This window comes from Dermacentor andersoni, chromosome 3, assembly GCF_023375885.2.
Source record: "Dermacentor andersoni chromosome 3, qqDerAnde1_hic_scaffold, whole genome shotgun sequence".
Lineage (NCBI taxonomy): Eukaryota > Metazoa > Arthropoda > Arachnida > Ixodida > Ixodidae > Dermacentor > Dermacentor andersoni.
The window spans coordinates 16,581,082-16,601,609 of NC_092816.1; the positions used below are offsets into that span (position 1 = coordinate 16,581,082).

Sequence of the window (20,528 nt, forward strand, 5' to 3'; positions counted from 1 at the left end):
TCGGCGCAGGCGCTCACCTGATGTTAACCCTGCTACTCAATAATTTAATGACGATCAAGAAAGCAATGAACAGTAAATATTTAATAAATTAATTGGAAAGTTACTCGAACAGTCGGTCAGCCCCTTTTTCTTACAATGCTCAATATTCGTACGGCAACGTGACGTGCCCAGAGTCGTGGCCGTTTTTCAACTCCATGCGCCTGAAAGCATTGCCGAAATTTATTTGGAAGCTAGTAAATTTGGACCCAAATCCTCAAACTAACGCGAAATGTGGGTTTTGCCTTGGTAAATGCCACGCATTGGTTTCACGTCTATGGTAACTTCGTGGTCAGAGAGAGAGAATTTGTTTGAAAGAAGGTAGAGAGGTCCGCCTGAGCTAACGCGCTCTAGCCTGCTACTCTGCACAGAGGGAGGGGAAAGCGGGACATAAAGGTGTGATGAGGGATGATGACATAGAAAGAGGGATGCGCAACGGTGAAAGCAAGTGTAACTTTCTGGTGATAAACATTCACAAAGCTCATTCATGAAGCCACTATCGGGTTCCGTATCTAGTCTGTAGTCACCAGTTCAAGTGAACCTAAAGTCCTAGGACGAAGCTGATGTGTGGGCCTCCCCTGCGTGAGCAGCACAAGCTCCAAACAAAATCTCTATAACATGTAAAGAGCTGCGATAAGCGGCTCCAGCACGGCGAGCACCTGCAGGGCACTTTTAGCGACCGAATTCTGGAGACCATCGAGAATCACGCGCATTGACTCTACCAGGTGCTTCAGCATTTTCTGTACACTTTCCTTGTCATTGTGTCCATATGCTTGCTTGCCCGTAGTGTCACCGGTTTCAGTGGCCCTATCATTGTTGGGTTCATGGCATGGAGGACCACTAGCGACCGCTGGCATGGCCGTGGGCCTAGAGGGCACCAAATGCCATTCCGTGTCTGTATCAGCCGCTGGAGATGAATGGTTGTCGCGTGCTCTCATCGACCTTAAATTAGCTGTAGGCGCCGTTACCGTCCTCGATGCACGCACAGGCAGAGGTGGTCGTGGCGCCTGTGCCCCGCTATGTACTTCTTCTGAAATGGCTTTTGTAACGCTTCTTTCGCGAGCGTTGCTCACTTTGGCGAACAGATTGAGCAGCCTCTTTACGTGAAGATTGGTCTCCTGCCATTTTTCGAAGAATACGAACTTCTTGTTTCATCTTTGGGCATTCCTTCGAAGTTTCTTCGTGAGAGCCAGTACAGTTGGGACATTTAAATGAGAACTCATCACAGTCGGTGGTATTATGCTCTCCGCCGCAACGCGAGCAGGTGGCTTTACTTCTACAAACAGCGCTCACGTGTCCTATCTTGAGACATCTCCGGCACTTAATAGGCCTCGGTACCAATGGTCGTACACGGTGTATCACGTAGCCCACTTTGACATATGCTGGTAATGTGGAAGAAGCAAATGTTAACTTGATACATCGGGAGATCCCCAAGCGGTGAATCTCAAGAATGCGCACCGATGACCTCAAAAGACTCTTGAGGTCCGCATGCTTTATTTCAAGCTCCACGTCGGAAATCACACCAGTAGTTGTCTCCTTCCCGTAAGTAACAAAGGAGCGGACGGGGATTGCGCTTAACTGTGGAATGGTCTTTAACTTCTCCAGTATTGCGGAATGTTTCACATCTATTGTCAGGATGTTCCTGCGAGCTTTGATCCTGATCGCGTTTCATTTCATTTCATTTCATTTCATTTCATTTCATTTATTGATACTGCGAATCCCATCAGGGATTGTAACAGGAAGGGCTGTATGTGATACATAGGAAAGTGGTATAAGGTGTTACTTACTAAATCTTATACAATAAAAAAACTTGGGCATATAACAATTTGATTACGTGATTATACAAGAGAATAAATAGAACGGAGAGGTTTATGACAAAAATAATTGCAGTTGCAGAAACCAGTTACAGGGTCAGTATTGAGGTAATAACAGTCACGCAACAATCAAGGTTACAATAATGCCAACAAGAAAAGAAATGTATAGCATCATTGCCGTAATTGTAGTCAATCACAAACACCGTTAAAATAACAAGGCAACAAGGAACTACGTAAATAATGAGAAGAATTATTGCTGCAATGTGTATAGTTGATCCACAATCAGGGTACCAAACGTATCTAAGGATGAGCTGTCAGTGATACTTGTGTTAAGATTATTCCATTCGCGTGTCGCCCTTGGAAAAAATGAGTATTTGAAAATATCAGTGCGGTATGAAAATTCGCTTAATGTGTGTGTGTGTGTTTATGACGAGTTAATCTATTCGAGGACGTTGATATGTATTTCATAATAGGCAGTTTAAGTTGATTGTGTATTAACTGATACATGATTTTTAGTCTAGCAAGCTTGGCTCTGTTATGCATGGTTAGAAGTTCTGCCCGTTTCAGTAATGCTGTTGGTGAGTCTGTGATGGAGTGTTTATTATATATGTATCTCAGCGCGTTTCGCTGTACCCCTTCAAGTTTTTTAATCAGCTTGTTAGTAAACGGGAACCAAACGGTGTTGGCGTACTCTAGAACCGGTCTTATAAGTGTTTTATATGCGAGTAACTTTGTTTCAGATGGTGTAGTTTAAGGCGTCTGTTAATGAAGAATAGCTGTCTTATTGCGGTTGATGTGATATTTTTAACGTGAGAATCCCACCTGAAGTCAGATGTTAGTGTCACACCATGGTACTTATGCTCATGAACAGATGCAAGAGGAATGTTGTTAAGGGTGTACTGGAAGGTTGATGCATGTTTTTTTCTGGTTATAGATAATAGAACGGACTTTTTTAGATTGATATCCATCTGCCAGTCCTTGCACCACTGGGAAACTGCTGTTATGGCGTTATTTAAAGTTCTATGGTCATCAAGGCAGTTAATTTCCTAGAAAAGAACGCAGTCATCTGCAAAAAGTTTGATATTCTGTGAAGCATATGCTGGTAAGTCATTAATAAAGATTAAGAATAATACTGGGGCTAAGACACTTCTTTGGGGTACTCCTGATGTAACGTTAGTTGTCGCGAACCTCTCGTTGTTAATTTCAACAAATTGTATGCGATTACTAAGGTAGTTTTTAATCCAATCAAGGATAGGGCCGCTTCCCAAAGTTAGTTCTAGTTTTGCAAGAAGTTTAGTGTGTGACACGCGGTCAAATGCCTTCGAAAAGTCTAAAAATATGAGGTCTATTTATTTCTGGTTATCAATGCTCTTGGATATGTCATGTGTTAATTCAATTAATTGCGTAATAGTAGAAAGGCCTTTACGAAAGCCGTGCTGACAAGGGGTTAAGATATCATTTACTTCTAGATAAGCATTTACGTGTTTTAAAATAATATGTTCTAATAACTTGCATACTGTGCTGGTTAATGATATGGGTCTGTAGTTTGAAGGATCAGATTTATTTCCTGATTTGTGTATTGGTGTTATTTTGGCAGTTTTCCATTCCGTAGGAAGGGTGCAAGTGGATAGTGATTTGTTAAAAAGGAGGATTAGGAATTTTGCCATCCACTCGGCATATCGATGAAGGAATATGTTAGGGATGTTATCTGGCCCTGGTCCTATTTTTGTGTCGAGATTTAGCAAAAGATTCAGTACTCCTGTTTCTGTTATAATTAATGGTTCTATCTTCACACCAGTGCCGCAGGTTATTTCTGGTAGTTCTCCGTTATCAGATGTAAAAATAGTGCAGAAATAATTATTCAAAGTAAGTCGCAGCGTTTTTGTTATCCGCAGGAGATGTCGGTCTTTCATCTCGTTTTTTTGGGTTTAAATAACGCCAGAATTTTTCGGGAGCATTCCTTATAAAGTTAGGAAGTGTGTTTGTAAAATAGTGAGATTTGGCCTTCTTAATTTTTGTTTTCAAATCGTCCACGGCGTAAGTTAATTGTTGAGCAGTTCGTTGTGAGGGATGGAATTTCTTGTTTCTTCTGATTCGGCGAACTTTCCTTTTTGCATGAATAACGGTCCGAGTTATCCAGGGGTTATGTGTATGAGTTTTCTTAGTTTTCAAGGGGACGTAGTTACTGATGCAATATGATACAACGGACTTAAATCTGTGCCATAAAATTTCTATGTCTGTGTTTCCATCATGTGCGAGTTGAATGAATGACGATAGTTGAAATGACAGTGTATCAATGATGCTTGTATCATCAGCTTTGCTGTAGTCTTTATACGTTTTTGTTGGTTGTGAAGAGGGTGATTTGCCCATGGGCCACACTTTCAAGATATTCGGTTAGAAACTGCCTGCTGAGGGAGTTCATGCTGTGTGACGTCGAGAGCGGCACGTAAGAAACCATGAAGGATTCCTGCTCACGCTCATTCGATAAAGTCGTCGTCTCAGTCGACATACGGTGCAACTTCTTCATACGGCGGCTCATGGCTTGGTGCACTCGCTGCCGGAGTCCATGGCTTCTGGCGTTGAGCTCTTCCAGGAATCGAGCTGGTCCGAGCGTCCAAAGGCACGTCGTCCAAAAAGGAGCGATGAAGCAGATGACTGACCTTGTTCAGGGGGTCGTGGAAACATCTTCTTGCTCATCCTTGGTGAAATGACTCTCACGAAAGTGGCAAAAACATAAAATATTGCATAACAGCGAGAGGCCCAGAGCACCAGCGAGCTCGGGGCACTTCTTTGTCTTCCCCTCCAACTTCGTGGTGAAGTGCTAATGCAACTACGCAACTAAATCATCTGCCGTACGAAACTCCTCTTCGCATAGCATTTCTTTGTTTTCAAAAGTACCGGTTAGTGTCTAAACGTTCCATCAACGCCCTCTGTTCCACACATGTAATATTATGCAATAGAATATCTTGTTAGTAGACTTCGCCAGACGATTGTTGTGAAGGTATCCCATCAATGTAATGTGTACGATTTATTAGACCGCATACTTAAGCAACTCATCTAATTATCCATTTCCAATAAGAACTACTGCCGCTTGCAAGGGCTGATAAGGAAAACCCAACGTGGTGTCGTGGTGCGCTGAACTCTGGATAGACGTCGATGTTTCAGCTAAAGCGCACGTCCTCCAAAGCAACATTGCAGCTCCATCTGCGTTCTTAGAATTAAGCAAAGATTCGTACATTCGTGGTAGTGACCCTCCTGACATTTTACGAACACTATACAGGAAGAATTCAACTCTGTCCCACTGCAACAAACCCCGCTTTATCAAGTCTTTAATTTCTTCGCCTGTTCACACCACCGTTTCCTTCCGTGAAAGCCCAGCCGCTGATTACTTCTGTTGGCAATTTTGCATAAGCCTTCTCAATCTGAGATACCAGTCTTAGTGAATGTCCTCGTTTGTTCTTGCAAGCTGCCGTATCTTCCGCTGTCCTTGGTATATACGTGAATCGCTGCTTCTAGTGGCATCTACTGTTAAGGCTTTATTTAAATTGTAGCTTCATTAAAGGGAAGCTGAAGCACATTAAACAAAAAGTGTGCTCTCAGTGAATTATCATACTTTTTCACCCCGTGAATAAGAGAAAATAGTTTACCAGGACACAAGTCGCCGCAAGTCACTTTATGCTAGCAAAAACGAGGAGCCGCGTCTGTGGGAGATCCCCCTGTCGGTTAACGGGCTCTGATAATGAAGACGATCGTGAGGTCATCGTGGGTATCGACAAAGCGCGTGATTCGAATGAAGCGCTCACGTGACCCCCTAAAGTGTGGACTTCATCCTCGCACCCAGTTTTCCGCCGGTACGCTTGGCGCGCGCGCAGATGTGAAGGGAGGGAGAAGGGAGTGGGGGATCTTCGATGAAAATTTAAACGGCGATTACTTCGCTCCTACGCGCACAGTTGAGAATCTCAACTTCAGGAGCAGATGATACTTTGGCAGCCTGCCAGATCACCGTAATCTTCAAATTCTAAAACCTCTTCAGCGTCCCTCAAGGTCAATACTGTTCGATGCTAAGGGTCGTCGTGCTGTTTCAGCATACTTCTATTCCAACTCAGAAACAGCTTCCATAATAACGCGCCCGAGATGAAGTTGTATATTTTATTTGACTTTCAACAAAGGCCCAGCAAACTCAAGCGCTATTCCCACCGCTGCATAAACATTACTGGCATTGCACTTGCTGTTTACGAGGCATTCAACACGACCATGCAATTTATTGATCCCGCCTGCTGTTCCGGGGCAATAAAACGCCTTACGATGGCTTGAGAGAGAAAAAAAGAGTAAAAAAAAAAGCCATGTGAGGAAAATGCCACCACATCACGGAGGCAGCGGCACAAAAAGAAAAAAAAAAAGAAAGAGAGAGAGAGAGAGAGCGAGGGAGACAGAAAGAAAGAAAGAAAGACAGAAAGAAGGGAAGACAGAAGGGCAGGCGTCGAAGCAGCGCGTCGATCGTTTCATGCCACCATGTGCTCTCGCCGACGGAACATGCGCATCATCTGCGGGTCTGCGAAGATCCTCGCTGGTACGAACCGTCGCTTGGGTGGGTACTGGGACACCTGGTTGTGTGAAAACGAGAAGGACGGGTGTCGCTTTCAATAACGCTCCTTTTCAAACACACCATACCTCGTAGGTGAGTTCTGCCCCAATTTTTGTATTGACTGTCTGCCGTTCGCACGCGATTTTAAAGACAGACGCTTTCTTGGCAAGTTACTCCCACTGTCGTGTATCGGGTACAAACATACTGGCCTGCAAACTTTACAGGGAGCTTTCCCATAATGTCTCACTACGAATTCTATTCGTTTTGTCTCCAGCCTTGTAGTTCTGCCTCGTTTCTTTTATCTTACAACCGCTTGCTGTCCACTGTCTTAGAAATTATACTGTGAGAACACTTTCAAAAGTGTTTCTCAGTTCAGTAGCCTTAGCATCGCTTATTTATGAGAAGAAATTATTTCAAAAGAATGAATTCTTGGGTTTTACGTGCCGAACTACGATCTGATTGTGAGACACGTTGTAGTGAGGGACTGCAGATTAATTTTGACTATACCGGTTTTTTTTAACGTACAGCTAAATATCTAAGCACCTGAGTGTTTTTCCATTTCGCCCCCATCGAAATGCGACCGCCACGGCTGGGATCGAACCCGCCACCTCAAGCTCAGCAGCGCAGCGCCATAGCCACTAAACTGCCCCTGTGGGTCTGGCGATTTTGTGAGGAATGTGCTTGAAACAGTACACCTGCACTTTAGCAATTTTGTATATACACTCCAGGCGCATTTTCAACGTCACCGTCGCGTGGCGTATCAAGTCAAAATGCGATAAAATCCTGGGGCGCTCCGCACGCCGTGTGCTGTAAGGGAGTGGGGAAGAGTTAAAATTACGAACGTTACTTCGTGTAGTTGCCTAATACTTTGCTATCACTATCGCTACCTTTCGGGCGAGACTGCATTTTTTTTATGTTCTTTTAATGAAAGGTTAATTGGTTTTGTTCTGCAAGGCCGCAACATGTGTTCAAGCAAAGGTCGAGCTCCAATTTACTCTGCCGTACGGTACGTGCCACGCAGCATGTCAAGATAACAAAGCTGGCTTGAGCGAAGGGTAAGCGATCACGTTCACAAGGGTGTTCTTACCGTATAACGACTCGCGAGAACGGGGCGAAAATCAGTCGTAATAGCAAAGGCGGCCGACAATCACAGAGAACTCATGTAGGAATCACTCCATCAATCCCTTTCTTTGATGCACAGCGCAGACAACACGTGGGACAATTGAGCGAGTGCTAAGGAATGCTGAAATGATCTGAGGTAACCGCTGAGAGAGAAATGCGAGAAAGTCTGGTGACAAAGAATGTGCGAGGTCGACGCACGGAAAGCGCGCGGCGAGTTCGAGATGGGAAGTACTTTTGTGGTGCATGGCAGTACAATAGGGCTACTCGGGAAAGTCACGATCCAAAGCCCTGCTCGTCGTTTCAATTAAGATATTTGAGGTCAGCGGAGAAATTTGGTGCTTGAAAAAAAAATTTTTCACCAAAGGTTTTGCCTTTATATGCGCGCTTCCAATCCATAGCAAGCCACTGCTAGATGGTAGACTTCGTAGGCACGTCATTCATGTACCGAGAATTCTTTATTCTTATCATGCGCATTCCTGCGAGAAACTAGAGAAGTTGTGGCAAACTGTAACATTGAATGTTAGTGCTAAATAAAGGATGGAATCAGTGGTAAGTAACTATAATCCTCTTTTTGCCTGTGCATCGAGAACACAGCAACAGAACAGCCTCACTAAATAAACATGCGAGTCAGTGTGTGCTGAAGCTTATATAGTTGCTAAGGTAACGAGACGGTTGAAAGCAGTGCTTCTTCGGCAGACATGCTGAGTTTGCTAAAGGCTGACGAAACACGGATTCTTCGTAAAAAAGCCGTTCATCCCCGGATCGATTCTCCCGGAGCCTTTTGTTTAAACAGGCAAGTACGCAGAGGGAAGCACGCAACTCACGATAAAAGCATATCGCCGGGACGAAGCTTGCAGAGGAATTTTTTGGCTAATACGAAACGAACGGGGACTCATGGAAAGGACGAACAGGCGTACTGCGAAATAGGTTACGGGAACGAGAAAACAGTGGACTATATGCAAGTTGGTGTGATTATTGTAGAAGTTACTCTTTGTAATATAACGCTAAGTTCTGTAAGTGAAGTGCCAGAATAGATCAAACAAGGAAATGGTCGTGTTGGTGAAGATGTGTGCTTTGCACGCATGATCAGAACCAAAAAAAAAAAAAACGCATCAGCTCAATTTGTAGAGTGGGAGATTTGCAATAAAGTGGGTTCAATACACTGGTTTTGTTTAATGGCGTACTTGATGGATTCACGAGTTTCTTGAAGGCATGGCTGCAAAGGGGGAAAAATAATGTAAAAATACAAGCTATCTTCGTGCTTACGTTTAACTAACGTCCTTCTGGCTTTGATCATTTATTGACAGAGAAAGACTTTGTAAGGGACTCTTAGTCTGATTTGTCGTTGTCGGAGTCAAGTTCGGCACCTGGACGTGGTGCTGTACGTTGTCTGGATGCGTTAAACGTGTTGTTAAACTTTTGTTCTCCATGCGAGACTCCGTTACGACTGTGCAATGCGGGTTGACGGTCTAGTCAGCTCATACTGAACAACTTCAGACGAGAAGCTTTATGGCCATTTAGTGCAAAATGGAAGTAAAAACGGGAGGGGACCAGGTGATCGCTAACTTTCGATCGTTTATTCTGTTTACAAGGACATCAAATATACGTACAGATGTGTGCGCTGCACAGCATGCTAAAAACTTCGAACGGGCATCACAGAACCCTCATCAGGCTCTCTCCGAAGGAAGGAGGGCAACTGACGAGTAGCGGATACACGGCACAACTCGCTTCTTAATACGAAAGGCCCCTAACAATTATCGTGCCGCTGCGTCCCTACATCAACCCGTTACGACTGTTATATGAAATAAATGAGCGAGCCTCATTTCCCTCAATTTCTTGTATAAAACACAAACTACGCTTGTCTAGTGTATTAATGATACAGTCACACTAACCATTACTAACTGATTAAACTAACTGATTTAAAGAATAACTAACTGATTAAACAGATTTCTTATAATCTAGGCAATTGACCTTTCCCAAAGTGTTGAAAGCAGGGAAATATATATGTTTGAAGGTAAAGTTACCATGAACATTGTTATCTCTTTCTGAGTAGAAAGTAGCCTCAAGGAAGAAAGTCACAGGGGCGTTCCATCATAACAATTTCGTGCACCGCTCTATCATACGTACGCTGTTTGAGTTTCCACCCTTGCAGCTCTCGCAAATACATTAACGAAGGTTTGAGTGTAGGTGTTATCACGCTCAATGTGAGTTGCAAGACGAGAATCCGTTTTTTTTTCTTTCTTATTGTATGAGTGCGTGTAGGCACTGCAATGCAGCCCGAAGCAGTAGTACCCGCATGGCAGCATGGCAGCACCTACACAAAAATATTGCCCATCACCGTTCTGATTACTGGTAGAGTACCCAGCTTACAAGAAAAATGGCGCTTGCCATTTTTTTATTATTGAGAGAATCGAGGGGCGTATGCCGGTGTTGGAACTCACATTGAGCGCGATAGTACATCTTTACGACAACCTGCGCGGTGGGCGTTGTGTAGGCGCACCTGTGCTCGTCGCCGTCTGCAGAAGATGGGCAGCAGCGCCCCCAGGAGGCACGAGATGCCGCACACGACGGCCAGCACCAGAAGCAGCAGGCCGTGCCGCAGGAAGAGGCCGTAGCAGGCAGCCGCTATCCCGGTCTCCGTGGACGAGGACGTCGGGTCCGTCTTGTTGGCGCCAGCTGTCGCCACTCCGCCGGCTGCCGACGAGACCTTAGCGACGTTCGGCGACCTCCGGCTGGACGCCACTGAAGAATTCGGTGGGCCGACCGCCGCCAGCGCGCCCTCGCCTTGCAGCTGCTGTTCGGCGGACTGTGCCGGCGACCGTACGCGTAGCGCCGGTTTTGATGAAGACGGAGGCTCAGGAGCTGCGCAGAATGCCACCTTCTGTCTCGCTTTCTTTAACGCGAGTGTACGTCAAATCAAGGAAAATGCCACAATAGGTGGTCTATGTTCTGCTCGCAGCCGAACACATCACATGCAGGACTGTCAGCCATTCCAATTAGTGCTGAGTAAGCTCTCGTGTGAAAGTAACTGCCAACCACAACCGACACGGAAAGATGCCGCGTGTCGGTGCAGTGCGGGCGGAGGCCCGACTTTTAGTCTGTGCAGTTTGGTGCTCTTTATATGTGCGGTATTGCACTCGGCTAATGCTAGTGTGCGTGCCAGAAAGCGAAGCTGCCTCGCCGCGTCTGTCTTAGAAAGTGGAATCAGGATGCGGTGATATACCTGTGACGTCCGAACAGAGGAGCAACATAATTCAACAGCACGAAACATCTTAGGTCATGTTATGAACGATAAGAAAAAGGGTTAACCAAGGGGCCCAACCTTTGTGAATCATATCATGAGAAGCCAACAAACAATGACGCCAAGGACAGCATAAGGGGAATTACTTGTACTTACTAAATGCATTAAAGAAATGATGAATTTATGGTAATGAAAGTGAACGAAAAAACAACTTGCCGCAGATGGAGAACGATTCCACGTCTTCACATTGCACGCGTAAAAAAATTATTGAATTCAGTAAACCATCCTGCTCTACCCGATGAACTGTCCCAAGAAATGTAGTGTCTCTTCAGCGCCCTGATAGTCGTGTAAACAAGTGTTCCTTAGAGCCCTCGAAGTTCTATACTTTGTGAACTGTTTCATATTGCTCTCGAACATCAGATGTATGTTCGAGATGAACCCTATTGGAGCACCTGCTGAGCTAGCAGGCGAGGAAGGAGACGATCTGCTCTCGTGTTCCTTCTTCGTCTTGACCTCGCTGGGGGCGACGGGTTGTAGCACGGGCCGGGAGCTGTTCGTTCTGGTCACCTCGAGGACAGCCACCTTCTTGTGTCCGGGGTCAACGTGTACGGCCGAAGATGTCGTCCCATTCTTCCTCTTTCTCAGCGTGCCCTCTCGTTTGGAGGCGGACGGGCCGGGCTGCATCAGACACAAAGATTGCTCTCGCAAGCTGTGCAGCGTCACGTCTCGTGCAGACCGTGCACGGTTGCTAAACACGTATATAGATTTAGGCGCCATCACAAATATTGTCCAGTCGACTTTTCGCCTGGCATGCTGCCACGCAATACATCCGTTATAAATGCAGTATCAAAGTTCTTAAAGACATTGCTACAGTCCTACAACTATCCCATACTCGGGCGATCGGACCACGTATTCAACGGGGACGTTTTAATCAAGCCGAGCGTCGAATGTTCGGTTTTCACGCATGCAAAGGCGTGCCCTATTGCATTAAAACAGTCCGGCAACTTACGTGTTTGCCCCGTTCCTTCTACCTTGCTTTTGTAAGCGTTCGGGAACCCGTTTACTTCTCGCTGAGTTGTTCAATATCGGCGCCACTACTGGCAGGTTCCGGCAAATGTCAGAGCAGAGCACATTCACCAGCCCACCCCCGGGCGCAGGCAGCAGCCTTAGTGCTGCACGTGCGTTGCGTGCGATGTGTATACGACGCCTGTTGGGGTCTCGGTGCTGACGCCCGTTATTGCCAATGGGTCGCAAGCCCCAAGGGTAGCGTTGGCCTGGCGGCCTGGGGCACTGGAAGCATCCGAAGGTCCCGGCAAAGCAAGAGTAGACTGGTAACAGAACAACTTGTTTATTCTAACATAGCAAAAGAGCGGCCGGTCAGGTCGACCGAAGTGGAGAGACGGGAGAGCACGTAACTCAACAGTACAAATCGGAGCCTCTCTCCTGGCGTCCGGGGGCAGCTGCTCTTATACTCTCGGCGTCGCGGGCCAGAAGGAAGGTCACGGGATGAGCCCACGCGACGGCGGAGCATGAGCCCACGACGGCGCGCACGGTCGAGCCGAGAGACATGGTGAACCGAGTGTAGTGACGCATCGCCAACCCGCCGACGGACAGACCTCCTGGCACCTCACTTGGGGAGCTCCGCTCCCCGGCTGCCGCGCTTTGACAAGCGTGGGCACACACATACACACGCACATACGAAGACACGTGGCACTGAAACACGCCTGGACACGCTTGGCGGGGAGGCGTTGCGGCGGCGTCGAACGGGCCAAAATGTCCGCCGCTTTGAACGAAGCCCCGGCGTCCGTTGCATCCGCGCCGGCATTACCGCGCGTTGTAGGCGAAACGTAACACGCCCCACGCAGGGGCGTGAGGAGACGAGACATCGAAGCGGCAAAGAGACGGCTGCTTCTACGAGGAATGTCGCAGGGCATCTCTAGAGTGAGCGTACAGCTTCTGATTCGCTAAGTGCAGGTCAGTGAACTTGTCTTGTGTTATGACAATTAACAAGGTGATTATAATAACAATTAGCTTGTTATGGCACTTAAAGGAGTTTGAACGCGAGCTCGTTGGTACGAATCCATCAAAGAAAACAGCGATAAAATCATGAACGCGAAAGCACTCGTCCTATCTTCTTTCTTTCTCGTCCGTGTTTTTAGCGTTGTTTTCTTCGGTGAATCGTGGCAGGTGTTCAGCAATTACGTTCGCCATGTGCATTACAGGCTAGTGCAACTGCATTGAAACGCGATGGGGTCCACATAAAGGAAGGGCCAACACTTACTGCTAAACAGACGTGCACAAGAGCCAGGGGCGTGAGAGATCAGTAGAGGCACGATATGTTTCTTTTTGTTCATGATCCTTGCCTTTGGATTTGTCTTCGTGGCGGCAAACATTTTCTCATCAAATACCAAATATGTCAAAAATAAGTTCTTTTGAGGTTTACAGGATGAGAATTACCTGTGCACATATTGTCACTCCTAAACGTCATGGGGTCGGTTTGATCACCCATGCTTGTAGCTCGTGGCGGACAAAGGCCGGTACGTTTGTGTTGGGACGCGAGATTTATGCGTTTTCGAGGCTTTGGAACGTAAAAGAAACGCGAGTAGTGGTACATCTTCAGTCTGCCTCCACGACGACCACCACAGCTCTTCGCGTATCAGTGTATTCATTTCTGCAGTGCGTGAGCATGCGTAAACAAGCATGTTGCTGGGTGAACTTGTATAGTAGGATACAGCTTTAAAAAAACAGCAGTTGGCAACCAAGGCACACGGACCACGCGAGGTTGTTACTCCGCCAGCCAATCACAGAAGCAAACAAAATCGTCGTCATGCGACCATTTCAAAATGGCGTCGTACTTCATACCTCCGGAGCGTCTGCTGTTTTTGAAGAGTCTTTTCAAGGACGGAAACGATGAGGTGTGCAACAGACATGGACAAAGTGTATGGAGTCTGAGCATTTCACTCTTCATAAGTCCGCGGTACGGTTCATTTCACTGCTGACACTGTTTTACTCATTAAACTTCACTGCCAACTGAAGTGAAACTTGACAACAAATAGCTGCAGCGAAGCAAGCGTTTTATATCAGTTGAGTAAATAATTAGGCTTTCACCATTCCACTATAATACACGAGTGAAAACGTACAAAATTACGCGCTTATAATTTTATTTTTGTGGTTACCGCCTTATTTGTGCAACAGGGAAAGTTCGAAGTACGAACTATTTGCCGCCTCGCAACGGAACAGTAGCTGGCGGCTACGAGCGCGTGGGCGGTGCTTCACTGCAGACTTGAGTTGTGTCCGACTATAGGCCGGCATTATGGCTTGAGCCTTCGAGTGTCTAGCGCTAGCTAGGACGTCGTCTTTGCACGACGATTGCCTTTGTTGTGCGTAGAAGTACTGAATATTCTGCAGGAAAAAGTGTTCTTAATTCAAACCTTGCTATTTAACTGCGAGTAAACGGCACCGGGGACCGCGTTCACATAAGTGCAAGAGTATTTGGTCACTGGTCCGCGTTCGGACATTGGCCTCTAAAGACAGCACTTAGCGAGTTAGAGACGATAGCCGCAGTGGTAACAAAGCGAGGGAGAAACGTAAGTAGGCTTCTGTGAATACCAGCCCGGCTCTGCCTGCGAATTTTATAATCAGAGTCCGTATTCCCAAAGCTTCTCGTTCGTAAGTGCTCTTTGCCATTGGTCATCATGCAGTCTTCGCTAATGCTATATGCAACATCAGTAATGGCCACAATTTTCTGTACGAACAATGTTAGTGTAAGAGGTTATTGTGAATACAGCTTCGTGAATGCTAATCTCGAGCACCGGATTATCATCTCCCTTAATATTCCTCTTGTTACCATAATGTAACACTGCAGCGCCCGCCTATTCCATCCATCTAACGTTATTCTCCAGCCTACAATTCCATTAACGTTGATAACAATGCAGCTAAGTTCAGAAACAAAGTGGCTATGGCATTGTGCTGCTGAGCTCGAGGTCAAGGGTTCGATCTCGGCCACGCAGCGCATTCTGATGGGAGCGGAATGCAAAACGCTCGTGTACCGTGCAATGAGTGCAGGTTTAGGAACCCCAGAGGGGCAAAATTAATCCAAAGCGCCCCACTACGGCATGTCTCATAATTAGATCGTTGTTTTGGCACGTAAACTTCCAGAACAATTTTTTCTCAGCGAGACACGCACGTAATTACAATATTGATTCATCTCGTGCATTTACGTATGTGCCCGTTACATCGTGATAGCAACGCGTCATTCCGTGGTACTCCATTACGTTACAGAATACGTTAGGCAAAGTTGCCAGCGTACAGGGCATCATCGCGTGAAACCGTTTCAGGACACTCGAACTGCGTGGATAGAGTGCCCTAGAAGTGCTTTGGAACCGAAATTAAATGCAACTCCCTGCGACGCTCGCTTCAGGTCTGCTTATTGTCTGGTTCAAGCACTATGACGCCGGCAAAGGATAATTAGGCCGTTCGCCTATGTCCACCTCGTGCAAAGAGCAGTCATACATCGCAATAATACTTTCATTATTAGTTTACGACACCTTCGCAGTGCGTCGTTTCCGCGCTGCGTCCGGCTTGCTATCGCGCGATTACCAACTTCGCGACAGGCACGTGATGTACAATGGCGTTGAATTCTTCGATGTGAACCAACCTCCTGGACAAATCGCGGGAGCGGCAGGATGATGCCGCCCATAGAGGAACCCGGCACGCCCAGCGGCACCAGCTTGATGTCGATGGCCACGTCAACTCGCGGCGCATCGGCGGACTCGTTGCGGCTCTCGTTGCTGGCTGCCTCAGCGCCGTCGACCACTGGACCGGGGATCATGGGACCGGGGACCACGGGACCGGGGACCGGCCCGGCAACCATCGGCACGATAGGCTGAGGCACGAGCTCGTTCATCACGCGCTCCATCATGTCGACCATGCTCATGAGCATCGGCGGAGCCTCCGCTGCGCGTCAGCGAGTGTGCAAAACGCTCCTTGCTTTCGGGTTCTCCTAAAGAGGCTTTGCATCACATAGCGAAGTTACGAGACTCATCGCGCATGCAGGAGACACTTGTTCCAGGAATCTCGCTCCAACAATAACTCTTCAAAAGCGTTTCGTGATAGTTACGAAGTCCAATAAATACCGGCAGAGACCACCTCGGGATGACTGCCGATGTTAATGCGATTAGAATTGAAGCAAGGTGGCGACACACCTTGTTGCCACTGCCGATACACATAACGCGTGAGGCGTGTACTGCAGCCAGGATCCTCTCTCGCCCTTCCCTCTGGAGACGCAGCGCCATCTAGCTGCTCTGCCACGAAGTTGGTGCGTGGTGCTTGTCTGAATGCATGACGCGGGTTCAATTCTGCCCAGCACTGGATGCATTTTAAACAATTATTTATGCATTGAAAAGCGGCACATGCCCATTGGTACATATCCAGTGACACACACAAATCGGCGTGTAAGAGGCTCATTGGAAAGCGGCCCATACTAAGATGCATGTATACCCAGTGACTCAAACTGACGTGAAAGAGATTAGATACAAACATACATACCGCAAACTGGGTGAAGTAACCAAAGTCTGTTAATCGCAGTAAAAACCAAACTTTTTGTGTTTTGAAGAAATGTTCTGTAACTACCCGCGGCTCCGCCCCCCCACCCCCTTTTATTTTGTACTTTTGAAGATGCGACATCTTCGTTTGAGATATGTTGATCTTACCGTGAAAAATGTCCTTGTAAACCAGAAAAACCGCAAGAAGTAAAGACTGGCTTGAAGTGTGCGCCAGCTAGTCGTAACGTCATGACCTTTGGATAACGTGTGGTCAGGACTGGTTATTAGTTTATCAACAAACAAGTATTGCATTTAGTTATAAAGGAACCAAAGCCTCACTTAGGTAGTTTAGAAAAGATCTTCCAGAAAGAAGTATGAATTGAACATGCAAATATGCATTAAAATTCGTGACGGTGTACTATCGAACCGGCGCTGCAGTTAGAGGATCGAAACCTTATGATTCATTTTCGTATTTTTGTCACTATTGATAATTTTTCCGCAAAATGAATGCGAACCGATGGCTAAAAAAAATATTTCAGCAAACTGAACTCTCTTAATGCTGCTCTTATTGTCCCTGTAGGTCGGGTGCTCCGAACGTTGCAAATTGTATTTGAATCTGCTCTTGCAACATAGCTCAGCTGTGTCTGTACGAGAGCTTTTCACTACGCTCTTTGGCAAGAAACTTCCCTCAAGGTGAGGCACTTAACACGACGCAGCAGCACAGCGTAAAGAGAAACGCGTCTCTGCGGTGAGGGCCCGTCTACGTAGTCAGAAGAGCGAGACGAAGGCAGCTCAAGCCATTGCTGATGGCTCATCAAACAGACATTGGCTGCGGCTCCGCAGCGGTAAGTCGGGACCGCGAGAAAAAAAAGCGGGCTGCGCAGAGCTAGGTGTGCTCCTGCCGCGAAGGGACCGCCTAGCTTGTCGAACTGAAAGGCTGGAAGCTTTTCAAGTGAGAGCAGGCTATCACAGGCATAATACAGAATACACAAGGTTAAATAAAATCCTTTAATATAACGCAGTTGTGGGCTGTAACGGCACTGTTTATTCACACAGCGCGGCATGCGGGGATGGCTTTTCGCTTGTGATGTACTGCTCCACATTCCCATGCCGGCCTACAACGGGTGGCGCACACTGATACTATATGTCGAATTTCTCTATAGTATCCGTAATATAAATATTTATGTCGCAAGGATCTTCTCGTCGTAAGCAACATTAAAGAAATAACTTTGGGCTTTTCTATGTCACACAAGTGCTTTAGGTGCAACGCCGCCATATCTCTCTGAAGGTTTCGTTACTCAGAGACGTAATACGTGACAGTGCCCTTTGAGCAGAGGTTGAGCTCAACATGAGTGCTCCTGAACAGCAACTAGAAACTCATTTTATACTCATACTGAAAACTCAAATAAATATAGTTTGCTTTAGATACATATACAGCGTTAGTTGCAGTTATGGCTGCCATTGCCGCAATTGAGCAAGGATAATGTAAAGAGTTCAATACCAAAGCACCATGTTCTTTTTTATTTTTGTCTGTGGCCCAAGTGTTTCCTATATCAATGCACTGGAATTGTCGGGTTTCCAACTGTTTCCCTTAAAACCAGACCTTAACAAAACTCAAGAAAACAATATTGCGGGAGAAAGCTGCTCCTGATCAACCTCCAGCCAGATCCCGGGAACCCATTAAGGCGCGATCGATTAGAGCCAGGGAGCCCGCCAGACTTGTAAACACTGCGATTTGTAGCATCCAATTACGAAACGGCGTTTCTTTCTCCATGGGACGTTAGCGCAGCTCTCTGTTGTCGTGTGTGCGTGCGTGCGCCGCCAATCTTGGCGGGAGCACTTTTCGTTGAAAGTCAGAAAAACAGCGAGCGCCTTCTAAGCGGGCGGAATTTCTCTTGTAAGGAGACTATCTGCCTCAACGGTAACAGAGCGTCTTGCTAAAGTGTGGCCTCAGCTGCAACATGTCCCAAATCGACATCGTGTGGGCTCGGAAATACGTCTCAGTTTTAAAGATGGCAATGCTGCTTGCTCACGCCTTCATACACTGGCTGCCACCAATTGCATGCACTACGGCCAACAGAGGCGCAAACAACAGCCGCTGCTGTGGCTCACAGGGTATGAAGTACTGCTGCGCGGAGGTGGTCGCATTCCGAAGGGGGCGGAATGCATAAACGCTCGTGTACCGCACGTTTATACCACTTTAAAGAACCCTAGCTAGTCAAAATTTACTAGGAGCTTTCCACTATGGCGTTTATCATAGCCGATGTGTTCCTTTGGGGAAATGAGCAGCATTAATAATAGTAACAGTTATAATAAGCTTATAACACTGAAGTATCGGGCTTCGAGCCTGCCACATGTTGCACGGCACTACAGCGCTTGACGCGCCTTCCGGAGCACTTGCACCGGGCGTCACCTACTTACGCACGAATGGAGGCGGGTCCGGGATGACCTCCATACGGTGCAGTTGACCGGCGGCGGGCGCCACCGCAAGCAGCAGCGACGGGAACAGAAGCAGCAGGGCGGCCATCGCGGACGAATTCCTTGGGCGCGCGCACGGAATGCACTTCGTCCCCTTCTTCTTCGGGCGCAGCGTATCAGTCACCGCGTGAGGTCATTAACGCAGACAGACAATCTTCGGAACGCGAAAGGTTTGAAGGGAACCGCCGCGTTTCCATAAAAGAGACGGCTGAATGTTTTATTGCTCGCCAAGGTGGTTCACTAATGACGCTCTGCTGCTGGCCACTAGGTCGCGGCTGCGATACAGGGTAGCGTCCAGGAGGGGGGAAGCGGGTGAGTGACGGTCGTCTCTCTTACCTCCTGAGTTGCAATGGGACACTAATTGAACCGCAGTATCACGATTATTAGATGTCATAAGAAAATTGCCTCGACTCTAAAACTAAGTTTCTTAACGGCGCAAGCTGTGAGCTCACAAAGATTCAACAGTATGTCACTAATGGTGTAAGTGCTGTGATAATTGATGGTCACACTTTTCTAGTAAAGGCCCACTTTCCTTAATATCGACTTCGATGTCGGACCTGTGAGCGCCTCCTCCGTGCACTCGACTGGTTGCACTTCACGAACTCTGGATTGCCCGGTTGTATTCCCCTCGGTAACATGACTTCGTGAGGTTTCGATAACTCTCGCGCGGAGTATGCTTTCGTTCACTCCGTCGAATCATGTGACACTGTACCATCTCACAAACACTTTATACCTGTCTTCCAATGGGTCGAATCTGAGAGAAAGACCTGTACTCAGCGATCCCTCTCGTTTCATGTCCACCACTTTTGCCCCTTTCGGGCTTCCCATCATACAGCGCGAGTACCACGGCCCAAATAAAGAAATAAAGAAATATGGCAGCACTTATATATATATATATATATATATATATACAGAGAGAGAGAGAGAGAGAGAGAGACGCGCGGGTCGTGCAGGATGCAGGAGACAAGAACAAGCCGGGTGGTATTCATCTGGCTCGATCGCCTGCCTCTGCAGGCCCCGGAACAAGCTGGCTGGCCCTACAAGTGCTGCAAAATTCAGGTCTATATGCTAACGAATCATTTGTGTTACCGCACGAAGCGCTGACCTACTCCCTCGCTGGTGTACGCCGTTCTGTTTGAAGCAACAGGAGCGTGCTTCACCTCGTCCTCGTAGGCCAAAGTTGTGCTTGCAAGATAGACTTGTTCAAGAAATATGGGAGAACAAGAAAAGCTGGCGTCTTGTTTTGGTCGCTTCGCTATACGGTGACGTTTTATAATTCTGTGCGTCTTCTACATTGGACGAGCTGAAGGACATCGAATGACACTGCCATCCCACTAAACATGGCAATCTGGTTAACTTCAGTGATATTTGCTGGCGGACTAGTTGGTGATGCATTCTTCGTACTTGGCGCAGTGTTACTACAGATATAAACGTAGCGAACAAACCAAGAAGGGACAGGACAGAGTTATGTTTCCTGTCCCTTCTGAACGATTAGCTTATCTCCACACCCATTAGCTCCCTTCCTACCGGTAAACCTCCTAACTTCCTAACCGGTAAATGGTCAAGTTCCCTTTTTTTTTTCCATCCTAACCATTTAACCAGTTACCTTCCCTATTAAAGTGTTTCCACCAATCTAGACCACGCTTCTTACCTGCAATGCTTCCCCGAGGATGTCCAGGATAGACACACTGAAGAGACATACAAGCACT

General features: G+C 47.0%; 2 protein-coding genes across 2 annotated transcripts in view; one reads left to right on the forward strand and one right to left on the reverse strand.

Annotated features, from left to right (window-relative positions):
* LOC126520156 (anoctamin-7-like) overlaps positions 1 to 20,528 on the forward strand; it is a 130,266-nt gene that overhangs the window by 4,928 nt on the left and 104,810 nt on the right. The gene's annotated exons all lie outside the window — the stretch shown is intronic.
* On the reverse strand, positions 6,082 to 19,710 carry LOC126520449 (uncharacterized). Its single transcript, XM_050169346.3, has 5 exons — positions 18,763 to 19,710; positions 15,456 to 15,754; positions 11,251 to 11,476; positions 10,058 to 10,419; positions 6,082 to 6,454 (listed from the first exon to the last, which is right to left on the reverse strand). Exons 1-5 carry the CDS (start codon positions 18,866 to 18,868, stop codon positions 6,353 to 6,355), a joined length of 1,095 nt encoding a protein of 364 aa, XP_050025303.1. The 5' UTR covers positions 18,869 to 19,710; the 3' UTR covers positions 6,082 to 6,352.

Excerpts from the sequence above, each read along its gene's own strand:
- LOC126520449 (XM_050169346.3), bottom strand. The coding sequence starts at position 18,868 with ATGGCCGCCCTGCTGCTTCTGTTCCCGTCGCTGCTGCTTGCGGTGGCG. Across the intron at positions 15,755-18,762 it reads GGACCCGCCTCCATTCGTGC|CGGAGGCTCCGCCGATGCTC; the intron begins GTAAGTAGGTGA and ends GCTGACGCGCAG. Across the intron at positions 6,455-10,057 it reads GCAGACGGCGACGAGCACAG|GTGTCCCAGTACCCACCCAA; the intron begins GTGCGCCTACAC and ends TCACACAACCAG.